Below are 22,794 nucleotides of genomic sequence, written 5' to 3'. Positions count from 1 at the left end.
CAAATCATTCAGAACTCTGCCGCCCGCATTCTCACCCGCACAAAATTCCGTTCCCCAATCACCCCATTCCTTGCCAGACTGCACTGGCTGCCTATCCCAGAGAGGATCGATTTCAAGATCCTCACCCTCGTATTCAAGTCCCTGCACTCCTCTGCAACCCCCTTTACCTCTCTGACCTCCTGTCTCCTCAGCACAGTACGCGTTGCCTTCATTCCTCCAGGTCTGGCCTCCTCTTGTCCCTCGATTCCTCCACTCTACCCGCGTAGGCCGTGCCTTCAGCCACTATGCCGTGAGGCTCTAGTACTGTCTTCCTCACTCTCTTTGGCTCGCTCCCTCCTTTCCCATTTTCAGGTTTCTGCTGAAGACCTTTCTTTTTGACCATGCCTTTGGTCACCTTCCCACCCCTCCCCCTCCCTCGGTCCCGGGATTCTGAACTGTAAAGCGCTCTGAGACACCGACCGGCGTGGAGGGCGCTATATAAATCCAAGTTATTGTTGTTGTTGTTGTTGAGGTTGAGGAGTTCAGAACCGCAGAAATGAAGATGTTGACGGAAGCCAAGGAGAATGGCTTCCATCTTGTCTACATTCAACTGCAGGAAGTTTGCAGTCATCCAGGCCCTGATGTCTGCCAGACAATCTGTTAGAACATTGGTGTTACCCAGCATCATTATCGTTATCTTTAAATTAAGGCCATAGCTAACTTTTGCCAAATTCGAGATGCCCTGAAATGCTACAAAAATAGAACAAATCTAGGCCCTGATGGAAATGCCGCCCGCACCCCCAACTTTGCTTAACAGTTAGTCTCTCATTCTCGGAGACATGTCTTCCTGCATTAGAACAAACACCAACAAGAGAGCCTCATTTGGCAGACATTCTAACCAGCTAAGTCAGAAATAAACATCAACTCTGGACTAATAATTCTGCCAGTCGCTCGATAATGTTTACCTTAAATGATGAAATGTACTGGACGTCTCCTTTAAAGGGCAACAGCCTAAAGCGGCTTGTGGATGATTTAAATCTTTTTGCCCTTGCACTAATCCCATTTGCAACAACAGCTTTCAGACTGTAAATCCAGCCAGGCATTTGAACATCACTATGGTTTTTCTGAGTAGGTTAATTTACTGACGTTTTTACATGTGTACATATCACGCAAAACATCATTATAGACACACGCTCCTAGTATTGCACTGCAAATACACCAACAAGAGGAAAAGTCACCCCTCCCAAATTCCCTACCCCCCGTATTACAATGATGTGTTAATATCTGTGTACGAAGGGGTCAGTTCTCATTGCTTTCAGTCTTGAGAGAAGACGACTTGGTGAGATTTATGGCATTTTAAATGGATTGAAAATAGTAAACCCCGAACAACACTTTAAGGAACTGCCAAGACAGGAGATCAAGAGGACAGAAGAGGGGGATGCAAAGCTGATCCATTCAGATTTTTTGTCTTCTGCAGTATGACTGTCAGTTCCACAGTAACTCAGGAGAGCTTGGCTGTGTATGTGCAGTACTGGAGCTGGTGCCCATAGCACAGAAACCGCCCTGGTCAAGGTCACCAATGACATCTTGACCATCTGCGACCAGGGCTCCCTCTGCCTCCTCGTCCTCCTCGACCGATCGGCAGCATTCGATACGGTCGACCACGCTATCCTCCTCCACTGCTTGTCCTCCCACCTCAATCTTCAAGGCCCTGTCCTTGAGTGGTTTAGGTCGTACCTCTCCCACCTTCTTCATTTTGTTTCCACAAACGGCTTTTCCTCCAGCCCCCGCACTGTCTCGTGTGGTGTCCCTCAGGACCCTGGCCTCAGCCTCCTCCTCTTCACCCTCTATATGCTCCCCCTCGGTGACATCATCCGCAGACATGGGGTTAACTTCCACATGTATGCGGATGACACCCAACTCTACCTTTCCTCCTCTACCCTCAACTCCACGACCACCGATGTCCTGAAAGCTGCCTGTCTGACATCGAGTCCTGGACGAGAGACAACTTTCTTCAGCTCAACGTGCGTAAAACTGAGGCCCTCCTGACTGGCTCGCGTCAGCGCCTCCGCCCCTCAGGCGCTGACACCATCAGCATCCAAGGCTGCACTCTCCACCTCTCAAAGCCAATCAGGAACCTCGGTGTTCTGTTCGACCCTGAGCTGTCCTTTCTCCCTCATATCCGCACAACAACTGGCACCGCCTTCCATCACCTCCGGAACATCGCCAGACTACGGCACTATCTCACCCCTCACGCTGCTGAAACACTGGTCCACGCCTTTATCACTTCAAGGCTGGACTATGGGAACTCTCTCCTCGCCGGCCTTCCCGCCACCTCCCTCCACAAGCTGCAGGTCATTCAGAACTCTGCAGCTCGTGTACTGTCCCGCACCAGGCTTCGCGACCACATCACTCCCACCCTTGCTCACCTCCACTGGCTCCCCATCTCCCAGAGGATCGAATTCAAGATCCTCATTCTCACCTACAAGGCCATTCAGGGCCTTGCTCCCTCCTACCTCTCCGACCTACTATCCCCCTACCTACCTGCCCGTACCCTCCGTTCCTCTGGCTCCGGTCTGCTCCACATCCCCCGCCCTAACCGCCCTACCATCGGTGGCCGGGGCTTCAGCCTCTCAGCCCCTAGGCTCTGGAACTCCATCCCCCGTGCCTTCGCCTTGCTTCCTCCCTTTCCTCCTTCAATGCCGGTCTCAAGACCTTTCTCTTTGACCATGCCTTCAGCTCCCCTCTCGACTCTCTATCCCCTCCTCGCTCCCTCCCTTCCCTCCCCTTACCCTGACCATTTCTCCCACTGCTCGGGTCCTGACCCAACTGTCCAACGCCTTGGGACGTCCTCCCGACTTGAAAGGCGCTCTATAAATGGAATCTTGTTGTTGTGGTGTATGGTCTGTTGTGTGTAACACATTGTACCTGCACTAGAGGTCCCACTGGCCAGGCTATTTGCTGTCTCTTGAGCTCATTCACTGTGAAGCAGCTTTCGCAGGTTCCTGAAAAACTTTTAATAGAGCTTCGGGCAATAGCTCCAGACTGGAAACTTTCAGCTACTGTGCTTGAAAAACATTGAAGGAAACAGGTTATTTATATCCAGGTTAATGCACCTGCCGGGGATGCACAATCGAGTCTTGGTTTGAATGTTCAATCAGAAAAAAACAGGCAAAGGAAATCCATGGTGAGATAATCTTAGTGAATATTACAATGAAACTAAATTTTACCTGGAAGCGGAAGCACACCTGAGACATTTTATTGTGTGAAATGTGTACCTTTTAGCAATGAGTTTGATTTGCTAAATAAATGATGAACTGAGTCATATAATAGTGTCCCATGATATTATTCAAAAGAGAAGGGAATTTCTTCCGGTGTTCTGGCCATTAATCCCCCAGATAAAATTGGTCATTTACTTTATGGCTGTTTGTGGGACACTGTTGTGTGCAAATTGGCTGCTGCATTTGCCTACAAAGCACACAGTAAATATATATCACAGTAACATCCTGTGAAGTGCTTTGAGACATATCTATGATGTGATAAGGCACTGAATCAAATGCAAGCATGATTATAAGTCTAGAGTGCAGTTTCATTGGAGAGCTGCAAGACCAGAATTCTTACCTCCTCCTGCTCTAAGTTTGGGAAAGAATTGTGATGATGAACCTATTGAGAAATTTGTGATTGCCTCAACTAATGACATAAGGCTGTAATGTCCTTCGTTGGCAGATTAATTTACTTATGATTCCGTCTCAGAGGCTGCAAAATGTGAAGGTGCTTGGTAGCTGAGTCCTTTACTGATACCATGGAGTACTGTGGTACACCACAATCAGATGAAATGCTGATGCTTTCTCACAGGACATCTGAAATCTTTTTGTTCCCATTTCTCTCTAATCTCCTGCAGGGCTGAGATCACAGTGTGGCCTTTGACAAGAAACTAAATGATGCCTGATTGCAATATTTCACTTAACAATTAATGGTTAAATCAAAAGATTTGACGTCCATTAAAGTAAAGAGAATGAACTCAATGCTGCTTGTAAATTGGCTGCGGCGTTCACCTACAATTTATGGTAAATCCCATGGAGTGGTTTGAGACATCCTGATGTGAAAGGAGCTGGATCAAATGTAACAATTATTATTATATATAAATAATAATCCTTGCATTTGATATATCGCCTTATCGCATCGTTGAGACATCTCAAAGCACTTCACAGAATATAGTGTAAAGTGGAATTGATTGTATTTTGTGGGTGAACCGCAGCAGCCAATTGTGCACAGCAGTGTTGAACAAACAGTCGTGGATTGAGTGACCACATTTTATTTGAGGGATTATTACCCCCGGAAAGCAAGCCGGTAATATCCGTCACACACACCGCAGTGACGGACAGGAACTCTGTGTACTTTGAATAAACGTCACAGTGTAGTTCCTGCTGGTTGGCATGGCACACTTTCAGTTTCCTTATTAAGGAATTCCTGTAGAAATCACCACATATTGGACACCCAAGGCCTTGACATTTACCCTGTTATTTCTTCGAACCAAGACCATAAAAGTGTAGAGGAAGTGCGGAAAATTGCAATCAGTAAACAGGTGATGGGAAATGTGGAGCTGACTAGAGACACAGGTGGTGCAACTTCAAAGGGTTTAGAAACGAAACAAGTTGCTGCAAACTAAAAGAATTCAGAATCTATTAAATTTAGAGATAGATACATTGAAGAAATCTTGAGGGGAAATGATATGGGTAAACTGATTGGCGGGTGATTGATTCCTGCCTGAATTGCTAGGATGAAGAAGAAAGTGTCTGAACTGATGATATTTTCTTTGGATTTCTTCCCAACAATATAACATATTTATTATTTTTTTGTTGAATTTGCACTGAATTTGTTTTTAAGATGCTTAAGTCTGTGCCAGTCCAGAACCTTGGCATCTTGTTTGACTCTCAACTGTCCTTTCTATCCCACATCTGTGCCATGACCAGCTCTGCCTTCCACCATCTCCGCAACATCACCCGGCTCCACCACTGCCTTTCCTCTCAGGCCGCTGAAACCCTCATCCACGCATTTATTACATGAAGGCTCGACTACACCAACTCCCTGCTTCTTGACCTTCCCAACTCTTCCTACCACAAGTTGCAGATCATCCAGAACTCTGCAGCTTGTGATCTCTCCCACACAGGTTTCTGTGACTCTAACACCCCCATCCTCATCTAGCTCCCTATCCCCCAGGGGATAGAGTTAAAAATCCTTGTCCTCACCTTCAAAGCCTTCCATGGCCTTACTCCTTCCTACCCCTGTGACCTGCTAGCCCCATATCAAGCTGTGGGCTCCCTCCGCTCAGCAAGCTCCAGCCTGCTCCATGTCCCCACCAATCCCACCCCACCTTCAGCTTCTCTGCCCCCACCTTTTCTCTGCCTCCATCCGACAATCCCTCCGTCACGCTCGCTCCCTTGCCTCCTTCAAAGCATGTCTCAATACCCACCTCTTCAACTGCCCTTCAGTCACTCCCCTCCCCCACCCTCCCTGCACAGTTGTTGTTTTTGTTGCTGCTCTTGTCCTTTTGTCAGTCAACCGGAAGCTGGTGAAAGGAGCTATACAAATGTAATTTTGTATCGTATTAGTATGGGCTAAACTCCAATGTAAGACTGGGCACTAGGACCCAGAGCAGATTCTCAATAGATTAGAAACCTCAGAAGACAACTAAATTGAGTGAACCTTCAGCAGATGTTCGGTGTCCCCGAGTGGAGCTCTGTCAGTCAGTCGGTCCCGAGCAGCGCTGTGGTTATGGTGTTCCGCTAACTCCACTGCCGCAAGTTTTACTGCAATCCTCATCTCCAATTAAAGATGGAGAGAAGCAATGGTAAGTTTTACTGTTTAAGTGTTTGATCTCCTTGGGATGTGATCTTTTTCTTAAAAACAAAGTCTTGCAAAAAAAGTTTTGCATTTGGCTTTTGGGTGAGTTGAATTCAATTAGAAATGTGCCCTCAAGTCTTTTGGGGGTAAAAACAGAATGAGCAGCGTTGGTGTGACGTTGAGATGCATATTTTTGCAGAGAATCATAGCGATGATGTAGAAATTATAGTCTTCTTAAATTGCATTCAGAGTAATTAAGTTGTTGAACGTATTTTTTTCACAACACGATCCGGCTTTAGAACTGCCAAGCTTTCAGTTTAGTTTTTTTAAAAAGTACTGTACTTTTATCTTTATCTTTTATTTTTATCTTTTATCTTTTATCTTTTTATCTTTTATCCTGCTCTCCAAAGCAATAGATGGGTTTGATACATACAGAATAATACTACAATGGAAATAACTAACACCTGCGATCCCTGAGCACAGCAAAGTAACATTTAAATGTTTTGTACTTGTCCTTCCCATCCCCAGTCAAAAAGGATAACCCTCGTCCACAGACCAGTTCTGGATCTCTTAAGTGTGTCCCTCACTGACTCACTGACTCCAGCACTATCTGCAGAAAGAAAACAGAAATCACATTCACAGACACACACACGTGTCTATTTAAACAAAGTAAACCTCACATGAGTTGTATTAGTTGGGCCATACATTGAATATGACTTATGCAAAGTATGATTTATCTGAAACTTATAAATAATAGGAATTTCCATCAGCAATTGGGCAGATGTATGACTTGGGCGATTACACAATTTATACAGATCGGACTTATGCGAATTTTACAGTACAACCTTAAAGGTGACCTTAAAGCTGTGACTCTCTCTTCCATTAGTTTACCCATTTATTTCTCATTGTAGCTCATTTACATGTTGCTTTTGGTTTTGTTATTGGGAGAGGATTTTTTGGAGGGATTGAGAATATAATTCAGCATCAATAACTGAAGCTTGTATCTCCTTGAAACAGTTCAGTTATTCTACAACAATGGGACATGTTGTGCAATAATATAATAATAATAATCCTTGCATTTGATAGCGCCTTATCGTGTCAGAAGGTTGTCTCAAAACGCTTCACACGGGGGCAGTATTGGGAGAGGGGTAGTGTTGGGGGGCAGTGTGGGGGGGGGGGGGTAGTGTGGAAGGGGGTAAGTGTGGGGGGGTGGCAGTGTGGGGGGGGCAGTGTTGGAGTGGGCAGTGTTGGGGGGCAGTGTTGGAGGGCCTCATCCATGTGTTCATCATATCCAGGCTTGATTACGCAATCTCCCTGTACACAGTATTTGCACACAGTAATGTCCCACAAACAGCGATGATCCAAGTGACCAATTTTATTTGGGGATTGGTGCAGGACACCAGAAAACAGAAACTCCCTTCTCTTTTCACATAGTGCCAGAGGATCTTTAATATCCACTTGAACAGGCAGAAAGGCCCCTGACAGGACCGCAGACCTCAGAACTGGATTGGATTGTCTGCTTAGACTATGTGGTTCCACGTCCCGATGTGGAGTTTGAACCCATAGCATTCTGACTCAGAAGTGAGAGTGCTACCACTGAACCAGGCTGACATAAAGAAATTGTACTTTTGAAGCTATAAATATGTTTCCTCACCAGTCATGTCCATACCAGTCTGCACTCTCGCATTGAAGGAGAGGCAGTGTAAAATCTACTGGATCTATTGCATTGGATGAAATATTAAATCGACACCCCATCTGCCTGTTTACGTGTTGGTAAAGATCCCATGGCATTATTTCAAAAGAGAAGGGAGTTTCTCCCTGTGTCCTGACCAACAATCCCCCAAATAAAATTGGTCATTCACTTCATGGCTGTTTGTGGGACAGCAACAGTGACTGCTGCGTTTGCACATAAAACACATTTCACTTTGCAGTACATCCTGTGAAGGACATCCTCCTGACGTAAAATGCACTAAAGCAAATGTAAGGATTATTATTATAAATGTATTTTAAAAATATTATTTGTACAGCAACTCATGGAAACATTACCTCTGGGATAATTCTATTTGGTCAGGCGGATGTCTAACAGATATGTAAACCCATCATCACCATGCTCAAGAGTATCCAAACCAGACTGAGAGTTCAACATGGGTATGCCACCTACATATGGAAATTTCCCTCTAGGACAATAGTTTATGCAGATATGAATGGCATTCCGAAAGATGTTTGTGAAGTATTAAACAGATGAAATCTATAAGCTTTGGAGCATGCAGCTTCTACTCTGGTAGAACAGATGTTATAGCTAAATTGTCTTAGACTGCAGTTTGATGCAAGAGAAAGTACTTTATATAGAGGTTATAAGACTGACACTGTATTACTAGTATTGTCTGACACTGATACGGGATGAGGGGGAAAGAGACGTGTTGCAGTATTCGCAATAGCATTTGGAAAGGATTCTGAACTGTCCAATCCAGTCAGTATCCAGATGTAAGTCACGTCAATAGTGCGTGTGCAGTCCCAAACTATTGCTTTCTCAGCTCGAGCTCCCAGTCAGCTGCACAGAGCACTTTGAGAAGTCCTCCTGATGTGAAAGGCGCTATTTAAACACCCGAGACACTACCTCCATGAGGCTCATTGTATAAATACAAGTTGTTATTGGTGGTGATGCATCTAATAATGTTTTATCCAATAATGGATTATTATTCCCAAACTGGACTTCTTCACAGTCAGTAGCTATGATGCAAATTTACTGTCCATAATCAGACAATTTAAAGCAGCTTATTTTGTTTCAGAATTAATTAGAGGTGAGGTTCCATCTTGCATTATGACCTGGCATATTACCATTTTCCTTGGCAAATGGCATGTCACTGTGGACCCACACACCACTCCCCCCCTCCCCCCCCAGGTGCAACCTGACACCATTTTCTAGGCAGGCCCAAGCATAGGAGTAAAGTCCCCAGTCACGATTACAGGGTGACCAAATAATCCTGATATCAACCCCATTATCTAAAAAAAATCATGATTTCTTAAACACTTATTAATGGTATCACAACTTTTTGATCACCCTGTATAAAAGGAATAGGCCTGTCATGATTTGCTGCTGCTGTACTGTCTGTCTTGCAATGTAAACCTTCCATTATTCTGTTAGCCCAGCTGGTTTATGCAGTGAGCTTCATAGGTTTGCCTCTGGTCTGTTCAGCGTTAACTGATCATAACCAAGTGTGCACTACAGTCACATTTGGGACTTTGAGCTCCCAGGCTAGCCTGACAGTCCAGTGCAGTGCTAGGGGTGTGTTGCAGTGTCGGAGATGCCGTCCTTTAGATAAGATGCTAAACCGAAGACCTGTCTGCCTGTCCAGGTGGACGTTAAATATTCCATGGTACTGCCTGAAAAGGGAAGGGAGTTTCTCTCTCTCAGTGACCTGGCCAACAATGCCCCAAGATAAGATTGATTACTCACTTCATGGCTGTTTGTGAGATGTTGCAGTACACAAATTGGCTGCTGCATTCACCTACAAAATACACAGTCACTACACTTTACAGAGAATCCCATGAAACGCTTTGGGACGGACATCCTCATAAATTTGTATTGTATTATTATAACGTTTGGATTTGTAAAGAGCTTTGTATAGTATAGAGCTCCCGCAATTGTGCATTTCCACTCAACGTTGTTATCTGTGGCCCACCCGTTGGTAAGATAGCTTTAAGCACCATGTGGAGCTGACATTTTGCTTCACATTGAACCAAAGGCTGAAAGGGTGTAGGTGGATCCACATCATTGAATTGTTTCCCCTGCTGTGATTTGTTTCACTAGAGCTTCCACAGGGTGTGTTACTGAAACATCCGCTGCCTTTGACTGACATCAGGCTGGTTCCTTCCTCTCCACTCGCATTTGCGTAGGTTTGCTTTTTTTTCCCCAAAAAAGAAAATCTCTTGGGTGAAGGACAGGCCTCGGGATTGTTTGCTTGCTAAATAAATGCATCCTGTCTCTCAGGCCTGGGAACAACACGCTGTTTGTGTTTGCACAGCGAGAAACAACTAGCATCAAACAGACTGAGAATGGCTACAGCTCACACCACACTCCCTCACGTTCATCATGGTGGGACTGATGACTGACAGCGCACAGAATTTGGAGATGGTGGGTGTGGGGTCAGGATGTTACTGACTGACTGAAAGTGGTGGTGTCAATCTGTACTCAGCAGGCAACACATATGCAAGTCAACTTCCTTTGCTTGTGCAGGATTTGAATGCAGATGCTTCTCCACTGGCAGATTGTAAAGCATTTGCCTCTCGCCAGGATAGCAAGGTTATCCTTTGCTCCACTGGGCTGCTTTGATTGGGAATAGGAAAGCAAACAAGATTAGTGACTTACTGCATTGGTGAGCCATGGAATAAGATAGCGCTTGCGACAACAACAACAAATTACATTCGTATAGAGCTTTTCAAGTCAAGAGGACGCTCAAGGTGCTGGATACTCAGGGATCTGTACCCAAGCTAGTGGTTGGGTTCAGGAGGGATGGAGAGCGGGGAGGGTAGTGGTAGTAGGGTGAACGCAGGCACGATCGAAGAGGAGGGTCTTGAAGGAAGCAAATGAGGGTGTGAGGCAAAGGGACTGTGGGATGGAGTTCCAGAGGGTGGGGGCAAAGAGGCTGGAGGTCCACCTGCCAATAGTGGGGCAGGCAAGGTGGGGAACATGAAGCAGGCCAGAGCCTGCTGAGCGGGAGTTCCAGAGGATGGGCGCAGAGTGGCAGAAGGCCTGCCCGCTAATGGTGGGGTGGGCAAGGTGGGGGACATGAAGCAGGCTGGAGCCCGCTGAGCATATGGAATGAGCAGGATGGTAGAGGTTTAGGAGGTTATAGGGGGAAGCAAGACCATGGAGTTCTTTGAAGGTGAGGACCAGGATCTTGAACTATATCTTCTCTGTGATGGGAAATCAGTGGAGTCGGGCGAGGATGGGGTGATAGGGTCACGGAGCCTAGTGCGGGAGACGACATGGGCTGCAGAGATCTGGATGATCTGCAGCCTGTGGAGGGAGGAGTTGGGGAGGCCGACAAGCAAGGAGTTTGCATAGTCAAACCTCGATGTAATGGATGAGCTTAGGAGATTTTCGGCGGCCTATGGTGTGAGACAGTGGCAGAGCCAGGCGATGCTGTAGAGGTGGGGGAAGGCAGAGCGAGTCGTGGCACGGATGTGGGGTAGAAAGGATAGTTGAGGGTCAGCATGGGGCGGGGTGCAGCGTGGGGAGGGTCAAACTTAGTAAGGTGGAGTGTGCATCCATGGTTGGTGATGCTGTCAGCATCTGAGGTGTGGAGGTACTGACGGGAGCTAACCAGGAGGGTCTCGGTCTTGTTGACGTTCAACTGTAGAAAGTTAACTCTCATCCAGGGCTTGATGTCTGACAGACATTCTGTCAGGACAGCAGAGGTCCTGGAGTCAAGGGTGGAGGTAGAGAAGTACAGTTGGGGGTTAGAGGGGTTCATAGAGGGAATGGCTGGAGAGGAAAGAGCAAAGCTGGGATGCGATAACTCGTTCCGGGGCCTTGTGGAGGAAAGGGAGGTTGGAGATGGCCCGATAGCTGGAGAGTATGGATGGGTTTTTTAAAGATGTGTGTGATGACAGCTGTTTTTAGGGGGTCGGAACAGTGTCAGTGGATAAGGAGAAGTTAATGATGTGGGTTACAAAAGGGGCAGGAGTGTTGTTCCAGACAGTTTTAATTGATGGAAGCTCTGCATTGTCAGAGGTGCTGTTCTACCATTGGCAGTTGGACATTCAGACTCTCTGCCCTCACCCTTTGGAACTTCATCCCACATTCACTTCACCTTTCTCCCTCCCTTGCCTCATTCAAGGCCGGTCTCAGGACACTCCTCTTCGATCGTGCCATCGGTAACCCTCCTATTCCTACCCTCCCTGCCATCCACCCCTCCTGATCCTAACCCGCAGCTTGGGTCCAAATACCTGATTGTCCAGTACCTTGAGACGTCCTCCCGATGTGAAAGGTGCTATACAAATGTAATTTGTTGTTGTTGTTGTTTGTTGTTATTGTTAAACCAAGGTCTTATTCAAATGAGGTTAAAGATTCCACAACACTGTTCAATAAGAGATTCTCCCATGTCCTCGCTGTTTGCAGGACTTTGTTGTCCACAAATTGGCTGCCACGATGATCTACAAGCACAGTAACTACACTTTACAACAGTGTTTTGAGGACTTTCAACATTATAGGCCACATATCAAATGGAAGAATTATTGTGAGTCAATAGACTGGGTGGTAGCACCAGTTTGGAGTGAGATGAAGCAATTGCATTTTGAAAATCTGACAGGTTTTCAAGGCATGAAGTTTGTTAGGTAATAATAATAATAATCCTTGCATTTGATATAGCGCTTTTCACATCTTCTAGATGTCTCAAAGCGCTTCACAGAATATACTTAACGTGAATTGACTGTATATTTGTGGGCGAAACATGGCAGCCAATTGCACACAGCAGTATACCACAAACAGTCGTGGATTGAAGTGACCAGTTTATTATTGGTTTTTTTCTTGAGGGATTATTATCGGGCGTGGGGAGCAAGGAAACTTGCCCAAGGTTTCACCCTGCTGGGAATCAAACCTAGGTCTCTCGCTTGCCAGGTGAGTGGTCTAAGCTCTTATTGCAGGCCTACACTGAGAGAATGGAGTCAAAGCCTGGCAGATAATCATCTCTTTTTACACATGGAGATTTAATCATTAAATTAAAATTAAAGTGAAGGGAAGGGGGGAATTATTAAATAGAACATGGTGTAACTTGCCAGTAAACATTGGCATTAAATCTATACCATCTGCCCAAGTAAAGACCTTAAAGAGAAAAAATGGAACTAGACAGAAAAATGAATCAGAATATATACTAATAATAATATTTATAAGTGACCAAGTTTGTTTGGGGGATTGCTGGCCAAGGACCCCAGGAGAAACTCTTCTTTTTGAGTGGTGCCTTGGGATCTTTAAGCAGACAGGACCTGGGTTTCATGTCTCAAGATCTCAAAGGATGGCATCTCCAATAATAACCCTGGCACTGCATTGGAGTGTTAGCTAGACTGAGAGTCCTAACTTGGGGCTTGAGCCCACAATCTTCTGACTTACTTCACGACGTGCATCACACTCCCATCTGCGATCAGTGCTATCAACTGAGCCAGACTGATATAACACTGATATAGGACTGCATTGTGCTGCCCATGAGATTGTTTCATGACTGATTTTTGTGAGGCTATTTTTACCCTTTAAATAGGCATAACTGAGCATGCTGAATGTATTAACTTCAGAATCTATCCTTTCCAACACTGCACAACCGTCACACACCATTCTGTATGAAACACATGGTTCCCTTAGCAACCGTGTAGCCACCAATGAACATGAGACTTCAAATTAACCAAATAATCTACCTCTTGCATGAGTGACTACAAATGAATTCTTTCATGGCTTTCAACCACTGTTCTTTGTGCCGTGACGGTTTTGCTGGTGAGTCAGTCTCACTTTCCATTAGCAAATATTAATGATTGATTAGGCTGGACTTGGCCTGGAGGCATAAACACATCACTGGGGAATGTGATTCTCTCCTGATGAGGCTTTCCAATGTCCAAATGGATAATAAGAATCCTTGCATTTGATATAGCGCCATAGCACGTTGTTGAGATGTCTCAAAGTACTTTGCAGAATATATTGGAAAGTGAATTGACTATATTTTGTAGGCGAAAAATAAGGTGCTCCTCATTGGATAAACAAAAGGACCTTACTAGTACCTCATACGATGTTTCAATGCCAGTATTACTCTAATGTCGAGCCTCCCCTTCTACTCTAAATGTCTCTCCTCCCAACCCCCTCTATCCGCCACTCCCCCTCTGTACTTCTCTCCCACCGCCCTCCCCGCCTTCTCTCTCTCCTCAACTCCATCACCATTTCCCTCTGCTCCAGCCTGGGCATCCTCTGCCGGGCCCATCGTCGCTCCTGGCACTGGCTGTCCCAGAGCAGCAATCCCACTTGTCCCATCACTCACTCCCTCCCCACAAACCGCCTTCTTAAGGCAAACCCAACTTCACCCTCCCTCATACGTACCCTCCCCAACTCTCCATTCACACCACTCTCCACAACCATCTTTCCTGTACACCCTAAAATTCTCTCCGCATCACTCTCTCCTCCCTCCAGCAAACCCACCCGCATTTCCCTCCAAAATGTCCTTACCCTCTCAAACAAAGCCTTCACCATCCATGACCTCATCCTGGCTGAGCACCTCGACATTCTTGGGCTCACAGAAACCTGGCTCTCCCCCAATGATCCCGTCCCCCTAGTTGAAGCCTTCCCTCCAGGCTATACCTTTCACCACATCCCCCATCCAAACCAACGTGATGGCAGGGTGGTCTTCATTTCCAAAGCCTCCCTTGGTCTCACCCCCTACTCCTCTGGCTCCTTCCCCTCCTTCGAGCATCTCACCCTCTTCCACCCCTCTCTCCCACTGAAATTCCTCCTGATCTACCATCCTCCTAAGCCCCCTGGCTCCTTCCACACAGACATCTCTACCCTCCTCATCTTGGAGGCCAAGAACAATATCAAAATCCTTTTTTCCACCACCCACTACCTCCTCCGTGCCCCCCTCAGGCCTCCTCAATCTTCACATCCAACGCCAAGTGCGAGGAGGTCATGGAATTCTTTTCATCCAAAATACACAACATCCGCCAGGCAGCCTCATCCACCTGCCTTTTGTCACTCACCATCACCCCCTTTCCGTCCCTCTCACGCTCCCCATCATCAGCTGCTACCACGACCCTCATCCTACATTCCTTCCTCCCCATCTCTCCCTCCTCCCTCTCAGCCACCATCACCTCAATGAAACCCACTGCCTGCTGCCTTGACCCCCTCCCCACCAACTTGCTGGTCACCCAGCTCCCCTTCCTCTGCCCACTACTGGCTGACATCATCAACCAGTCCCTCTCCTCCGGATCAGTCCCTGCCCCCCTCAAAACTGCTGTCATCAACCCCCTCCTCAATAAACCTTCCCTAGATCCCTCAAACCCCAGCCACAACCGCCCTATTTCTAACTTGCCCTTCCTCGCAAAAGTCCTAGAACGCGTTGTTGCAAATCAACTCCTTACACACACCTCTCCTCCCACTCCCTCTTCGAACCCCTCCATGGTTTCCGCCCTGCCCACAGTACAGAGACTGCGCTTGTGAAAGTCACCAATGACATCCTCTCTATCTCTGACCAGGGCTCCCTCTGCCTCCTTGTCCTCCTGGACCTCTCCACCACGTTTGACACAATCGATCACGCCATCCTCCTCCACTGCCTTTCCTCCATCATCCACCTCAGTGGGACCGCACTCACCTGGTTCGAGCCTCTATCTCACAAACTGCCCACAGTACATCTGCACAAACATCTTCTCCTCCAGCTCTCACCCGGTTACCTGCGGGGTACCCCAAGGATCCTTCCTTGGCCCCCTCCTCTTTCTGATCTACATGCTCCCTCTTGGGGATGTCATCCGCAGACATGGGATACACTTCCACATGTATGCAGATGACATACAACTCTTATTTTTCCACCTCACTTTGCGATTCCCAGTCCCCTGATGTTCTGTCAGCTGCCTATCAGAGCTGGATGAGCGCAAATTTCCTTCAGCTGAACGTTGAGAAGACATACTCTTTGGCTCTCATCAATGTCTAAAATCACACGGTTCTCACCTCCTCTACCTACCTGACCTCCCCCTAAAACTCTTTGAACACGTACTTCCTCACCCACATCCGATCCCTCACTGCTTTCTTCCACCTTTCTTCCACGCATCGCCCGTCTCCGCCAACACCTCTCCCCAAAAGCCACTGAAACCCTGGTCCATGCCTTTGTCACCTCTCAGCTGGATTACTCTAACACCCTCCTTGCCGGCCTCCCATCCACTACCATTCATAAAATCCAAATAATTCAAAACTCCGACGCGTTGCCCGCTCCTCCGGGTCTGGCCTCTTCCTTGTCCCCCGAGTCCTCCGCTCTACCCTCGACGGCCGTGCCTTCAGCCACTATGCCCCGAGGCTCTGGAACTCCCTTCCTCACTCCCTTTGCCTCGCCCCCTCTCTTCCTATTTTCAGGTCTCAGCTGAAGACCTTTCTTTTTGACCGCACCTTTTGGTCATCTTCCTCCCCCTCCCCACCCCCCCGGCTTGGCTCCGGGATTTGTCACTATGAAGCGCTCTGAGACGCCATCCAGCGTGGAGGGCGCTATATAAATCCAAGTTGTTGTTGTTGTTGTAATGTGTATTTCAGGATCCCTAATGGCTTCACTTGTGCCAATCGCATGTAATCTCAGCATCTGCAAGCAAGATGTATTTCCCCAGTTCCCGTTCCCTCAGTTCCAAAATGGATCTCTCGCAGATAACAGTGGGATCTGAATTGCGGGAGACAAGGAAGGGTCTGCAACTAGCAAACCCCATACATGTTGCAGGCAGAGCTCTGGAATGCCATGTAGATGCCAACTTCATAACCTGGGGATGAGCAGAACAGATGAGCAGAATCTCCACTTCCAACTCTCAACTCTCAAAGCACCAAAATACTTCTCTTCACTCTGTCTCCCCAATCCACTGACTACAAAGCTAATTAAAATCAGATTGCCAAAACAGGACTGTTGGCCACGGAGAGGAAAGAAGATATATTGTTCCATGCATGAACTCTTTAAACAGCACTAAATATATCACATCCCAAGAGGAGCTCAAGAATTAATAAAATAAATTCCAGATTTTTTTTTTGCATGGGCTTATTTGAATCATGGTGGTCATCATTACTGTCAGACGCTTGGAACTCTTGTCACTGCACAGTAGAGCTATGAGGATAATAATAATAATAATAATAATAATAATCCTTGCATTTGATATAACGCTTTTCACGTCGGGAGGACGTCCCAAAGCGCTTCACAGAACACACTGTAAAGTGAATTGACTGTGTATTTGTGGGCGAACGCGGCAGCCAATTGCGCACAGCAATGTCCCACAAACAGTCGTGGATTGAAAATGACCAATTTATTATTGTAATAATCTCCATCTATAGAGCACTGCAATACCCAGAGATGTGACAAGGGAGATAAATCCATACACTCACACACACTCACCCACACTTGCACAAACATATACCCATTTACACTCTCATACTCCCATAATTTCACGCACACTTGTACACAACATAATAATAATCCTTGCATTGATATGGCACCTGATCACATCTTCGAGATGTCTCATAGCACTGCACGGAATATACTATAAAGTTGACTGTATATTTTATGGGCGATAGGCACGGTTGAAGAGGAAGGTCTTCAGATGGGCTTGAAAGAGGCAAGTGAGGAAGTGAGGCAGGGGGATTGCGGGATAGAGTTCCAGAGTGTGGGAGCTGAATGCCTGACCGCCAATGGTGGGGTAGGAAGTGCGGATACCTGAAGCAGGCTGGTGTCCGCTGAGTGGAGGGAGCGGACCGGCTGATATGGGGTTGGAGAGGTAGGTGGGTGCAAGACCGAGGCATGCTTCGAAGGTGTACAAGGGTTTTGTACTCGATTCTCTGAGGGATGGGGAGCAGAAGAGGACACGAGCTGCAGAGTTCTGAATATTCATGTACACACTCACACACAGATAGGATCAACTTCAAGAATAAAACATTTTCTACGTCAAACTTCACACGTCACATCAATGTAGTGACCAGGGGTCTTGATGGTTTGGAGTCTATTCTTGACGTATAAGAAATCAAATCCTTTTGTAAAGAAGTTGATGGAAATTTGGAGCCACATGGCAAGAATACTGGAATTATAATTAGTCTGCAGGGATTTGTTAAGTGATTTTCAATCTCACAGTCAAGTGATTGCATTGATATGGGCATCCGATATTCCACATTTCTTATATAATAATATAATAATAATCCTTGCATTATTATTATTATATAAGAAAGCTAGAGTATCGGATGCCCAAATCAATGCAATCACTTGACTGTGAGATTGGAAATCACTTAACAAATCCCTGCAGAATAATTCTTATTTCAAGTGCTCAACCAGCACTACACTGGAGCGTCAGCCTAGTCCACGAGTTTAAAGTCCCAATGAGGACTATTGACTCAGAGGCAAGTTTACTACCAACTGAGCCAGGCTGACACCTGATGGTATAAGCGATACTGCAGAAGAGCTTGGAGTATTTAGGCAATGTTCAATTCATTCATCATGAGGGAACCTTTGCTGGAGGTTCTTTAAATAGCGTTTAATAGGTTCTCCATAGTTCTTGAGAAATAATGACCAAATGAATTTAACATCAGGGTTTTATCTGCAATATCACTGATGGCTTCAAAAAAAGTCTTCAACAGTTGACCGAGCCTTCAGCTCCCCTCTCGACTCTCTTCCCCCTTCTCGCTCCCTCCCATCCCTCTCCTCACCCTGACCATTTCCCCCCTCCTCGCTCCCTCTCCTCCCCTCACCCTGACCATTTCCCCCCTGCTCGGGTCATGACCCAACTGTGCAGCGCCTTGGGACGTCCTCCTGACGTGAAAGGCGCTTTATAAATGGAATCTTGTTGTTGTTGTTGTTGATGTGTAAATGACTTAGCGATGTATTAACATCAGTGAGGCGGTTTTGCTGTTTTTCTATTCTTGTACTTTCTGAGCGAAAGTTCAGATCTTGTACTATCTTCCCCAGTAGACTTTGGTTTTGTTTTATATTTGGTATGTGTTGACAGGAAAGCAAAGCTTGGGGGGGGAAACACTGTGTGTGAGACAGAGAGAGAGAGAGAGACAGGCTTACATGAGAATGGGATAAAGGTGGCCCATTAAACCCGCAGGATATGGATGGCCTTGTTGTTGGGTAGAATTCAGCACCACCTTCTCTCTTCCCACTTTACAATCAGTATAAACTGCATGTGTATCAGAGTCATCCCGGTCCAGTAGATATAACTACAAAGACAACTTGCATTTATATACTGCCCTTCACGTGGAGTACTGCCCTTCACGTGGACCCGAGTCAGAGGCTGAGGGAGGGGGGAGATGACTGTAAGCACGATCAAAAAGGAATATCTTTAGGCAGGATTTGAAAGTGGGGAGAGAGGGGGCAAAGCGGAGAGATTGAGATGGAGAGTTTCAGAGTTTCGGGCCGTAGTGACTAAACGCACGGCCACCGATGGTGGAGTGGAGGGGACAAGGAACAAACAGGAGGCTGAGCAGAGGCAGCGGGTAGTGGAGTGGGGGGTAAGCAGATCGGATAGGTAGGGAGGTGCCAGGATATGAAGGGATTTAAAAACAAGTGAGAAGATCTTGAAGTCGATCCGTTCAAGAACTGGGAGCCAGTAGAGCCTGGCAAGTACTGGTGAGATGGAGGTATGGAGTTTTGTGCAGGATTAATTGAATATTGTGTATTGTGGAGCTGGGGAGACCAGCGAGGAGGGAATTGGAATAGTCCAGCCAGGACTTGATGAACGAGTGGGCGAGGGTTTCGGCTGCTTTTGTTGGGAGGTACAGACGGAAGCAGGCAATGTGACAGAGGTGGAAAAAAGCGGTCCTGATCAGAGACCGGATGTGAGGTAATAATAATAATAATATTATTACATATCAGTATTAATACTATTATTATTAATAATATTAGTAGTAGTATTAATACTGTTATTATTAATAATAGTATTATTACATAATAATAATATTATGACATCACACCATTCTGCGTGACGTCACTTCCGCCCACCAGCTTTGAATGCCTGGTAGCAGATACAGTATAGCTTATACCAGTGTGTCTCCCTCCCCTGTGCTTCCCCTGCAGGCTGCTCATTGCTAACCACGATGAGTGCCTATACCCCTATGCGCCATCTCTAGCCCCCACAGCCTCCTATAGGCTGATAATGTCCCACTAAACCTGCCGCCTCTCATCCCGAGCTGGCCCTCCCTCAAAATGCCCCCCTCCCTGCGACTCTCCCTCTCTGTCCTGCTCTCTCTCCACCCTCCCCGCCTCCTATCTCTGCTTGACCCCCCCCACCCCACTGCTTCTCTCTGCTCTGGCCTAGGAACCCTCTGCCATGCTCGTTGTGGCACTCAGCGTTGGCTGTCCAGCAGCAGCCACGCCGACTGCCCCATTCCCCACAACAGCCACAAGCCACCCCAGACCCTGACCCCGGGGGCTGAACTCTCCTCCCTCATCTGCATTCCCACCCTCCGTGCCAACCACTCCACTACCCCCTTCCAAGCCACACATCTCCCTGCCAACTGTCCACTCCACATTGGCCTTCAAAACGTCTGCTCCATCTGGAACAAGACCCTGGCCATCAATGAACTCATCCTCGATGAGAGCATTGACATTATGGCCCTCACTGAAACTTGGATCACCCCAGGTGACACCTTTCCCCTCACTGAGGCCACACCACCCGGCTACACTCACCACCATACCCTACGCCCTAACCGTCATGGCGGTGGTGTGGCCCTCATATCCAGCACTTGCCCTATCCCCCTACTCCATCGACTCATTCCACTCTTTCAAACACCTTACCCTTTGTCATCCCTCCCACCTCTCTCTAAAAATCCTCCTAATTCATCGGCTCCCAAAATCCTCCCCCACCTTCATCTCTGACATCTCCATTCTCTTTGCTTCCCTCTGCCTCTGCTCCGACCGCCTCATCATCCTAGGCAACTGCAACCTCCACTTTACCCCCTCCTGCTCCATCTCCTCAGACTTCTCCTCTCCTCCTCTCCTCTCTCAACCTCTGCCTCCACATCCACTCTGCTACCCACACCCACTGTCACCCGCTCAACCTGGTCATCACCCGGGGCCTCAGCGTCTCAGATGTCACCATCACTGACAAGGCCATCTCTGACCACTATTTTATCTCCCTCAACTCCCATATCCCTCTCCCCATTGCCTCCAAACCTACCACCATCTTCTACCTCCCGTGTAAGAAGATCTCCCCGCCGTCCCTCTCCGCTGACCTGGAGACCTCTGAACTTCTCCCACTCTGGCCCACCTCTCGCACCAACCCAATCACTGCGCTTACTCTTCTCCACAGCACCCTCTCCACCACACTCAATTCCCTTGCCCCCCTCACCTCCCGAACTGCCTCCTATTCCCGATCCTCACCCTGGTTCACCAGCCACCTCCGCTCGCTTAAGGGCCAGGTGCGGGCCGCTGAACCCACCTGGTTCAAATCCAGCCTAACAGTCCACATCTGGCTGGACCTCATCAAAACCTACCACTCCGCTCTCGCCTCAGACCAAATCGTCCTTCTATTCCAGGTTAATTCTGGAAGCGAAGGGTAACCCCAGGCTCCTGTTCTCCACCACCAATCAGCTCCTCCGCTCTCCCCGCCACGCCTCGCAGATTCTTTCCTCTGACTCCCATTGCGAGAAAATGCTGGACTTCCTCGAGTCCAAAATTGAGCGAATATTCTTAGCTGCCACTTCCATTCGCTCCCTACAACCCCCCACACTCTGACCACTATCCACCCCTCCTTCCACACCTTTAAACTTGTCACCCTCTCCTCTGTCATCACCACCATATTCTCCATGAAGCCCACCACCTGCTCCTGCTCCCTGAACTCCATCCCACCCCTCTCCTTAAATCGCAGCTCCACCTCCTTGCCCCACTACTCAATGACATCATCAACCTCTCCCTGTCATCTGGCACTGTTCCTTCCACCCTCAAAACAGCCATTATCATCCCCACCTTGAAGAAACCTTCCCTTGACCCATCACAGCTATCCAGCTACCGGCCAATCTCAAACCTCCCTTTCCTATCCAAGATCCCTGAGAGAGCCGTTGCCTCCCAGCTTCGCTCTTTCCTCTCCTCTCACTCCCTCCATGAACCCTTCCAATCAGGTTTCCGAGCTGCCCATAGCAGGGAAACTGCTCGGGTCAAGGTCACAAACGACATTCTGACCATTTTCGACCAAAGCTCCCTCTGCCTCCTCGTCCTCCTCGACCTCTCTGCTGCCTTTGACACCGTGGACCATTCAATCCTCCTCCACAGCCTCTCCTCCCACCTCAACCTTCAAGGTTCTGTCCTTGACTGATTCAGGTCCTACCTTTCACACCGCCTCCACTTCATCGCAGCAATTGGCTTCTCCTCCAGCCCCCACACGGTCTCGTGCGGCATTCCTCAGGGCTCTGTCCTTGGTCCCCTCCTCTTCACTCTCTACACGCTCCCCCTTGGTGACATCATCTGCAGACATGGGGTAAGTTTCTACATGCATGCGGATGACACCCAACTCTATCTCTCTGCCTTCCACCCTCAACTCCAGGACTACTGCTGTCCTGACCGACTGCCTGTCCGACATCAAGTCCTGGACGAGGGACAACTTTTTCCAACTCAACTTCAGCAAGACCGAGGCCTTCCGGATTGGCTCGTGACAGCACCTCCACACCTTAGGCACTGGCAGCATCAGCCTCCATGGCTGCACATTCAATCTCACTAAGCCAGTCAGGAACTGGGTGTTTTGTTTAACCCTGAACTGTCCTTTCTCCCCCTCATCCGGCACTGTCTACCACCACCTCCGCGACATTGCCAGACTCCGCCACTGCCTCACCCCTCAGGCTGCCGAAACCTTTACCTACGCATTCGTCACATCAAGGCTCGATTATGAAAATTCCCTCCTCATCGGCCTTCCCAACTCTTCCTTCACAAGCTGCAGATCATGCAAAACTCTGCAGCTCGTATTCTCTTGTGCACCAGGCTCCGTGACCCCATCACTCCCACCCTTACCCAACTCCATTGGCTCCTCATTCCTCAGAGGATCAAGTTCAAGATACTCATCCTCACTTTCAAGGCCTTGCCCCCTCCTACCTCTCTGACCTACCAACCTGCCAGCTCCCTCCGTTCAGTGGGTTCCGGTCTGCTCCATGTCTCCCGCCCGACCCGCCCTACCATTGGTGGCCAGGCTTTCAGCCTCTCTGCCCCTACAATCTGGAACTCCATCCCATGGACCCTTTGCCTTGCTTCCTCCCTTGCCTCCTTCAAAGCCAGTCTGAAGACC

At 47.7% G+C, this 22,794-nt stretch overlaps 1 protein-coding gene across 1 annotated transcript in view; it reads left to right on the top strand.

Moving 5' to 3' along the window:
• Positions 1 to 5,695: 5,695 nt before the first annotated feature.
• afap1l1a (actin filament associated protein 1-like 1a) overlaps positions 5,696 to 22,794 on the top strand; it is a 108,558-nt gene continuing 91,459 nt past the window's right edge. The window contains exon 1 of the mRNA XM_007908013.2: positions 5,696 to 5,830. Coding sequence (XP_007906204.1) covers positions 5,815 to 5,830 — 16 coding nt within the window. The 5' untranslated portion in view covers positions 5,696 to 5,814. The remainder of the gene's footprint in view (positions 5,831 to 22,794) is intronic.

This window comes from Callorhinchus milii, unplaced genomic scaffold (genome assembly GCF_018977255.1).
Source record: "Callorhinchus milii isolate IMCB2004 unplaced genomic scaffold, IMCB_Cmil_1.0 Scaffold13, whole genome shotgun sequence".
NCBI classification, from domain to species: domain Eukaryota; kingdom Metazoa; phylum Chordata; class Chondrichthyes; order Chimaeriformes; family Callorhinchidae; genus Callorhinchus; species Callorhinchus milii.
The sequence above is the reverse complement of the archived record's forward strand: the minus strand, read 5'-3'. Positions and strand labels throughout refer to the sequence as shown.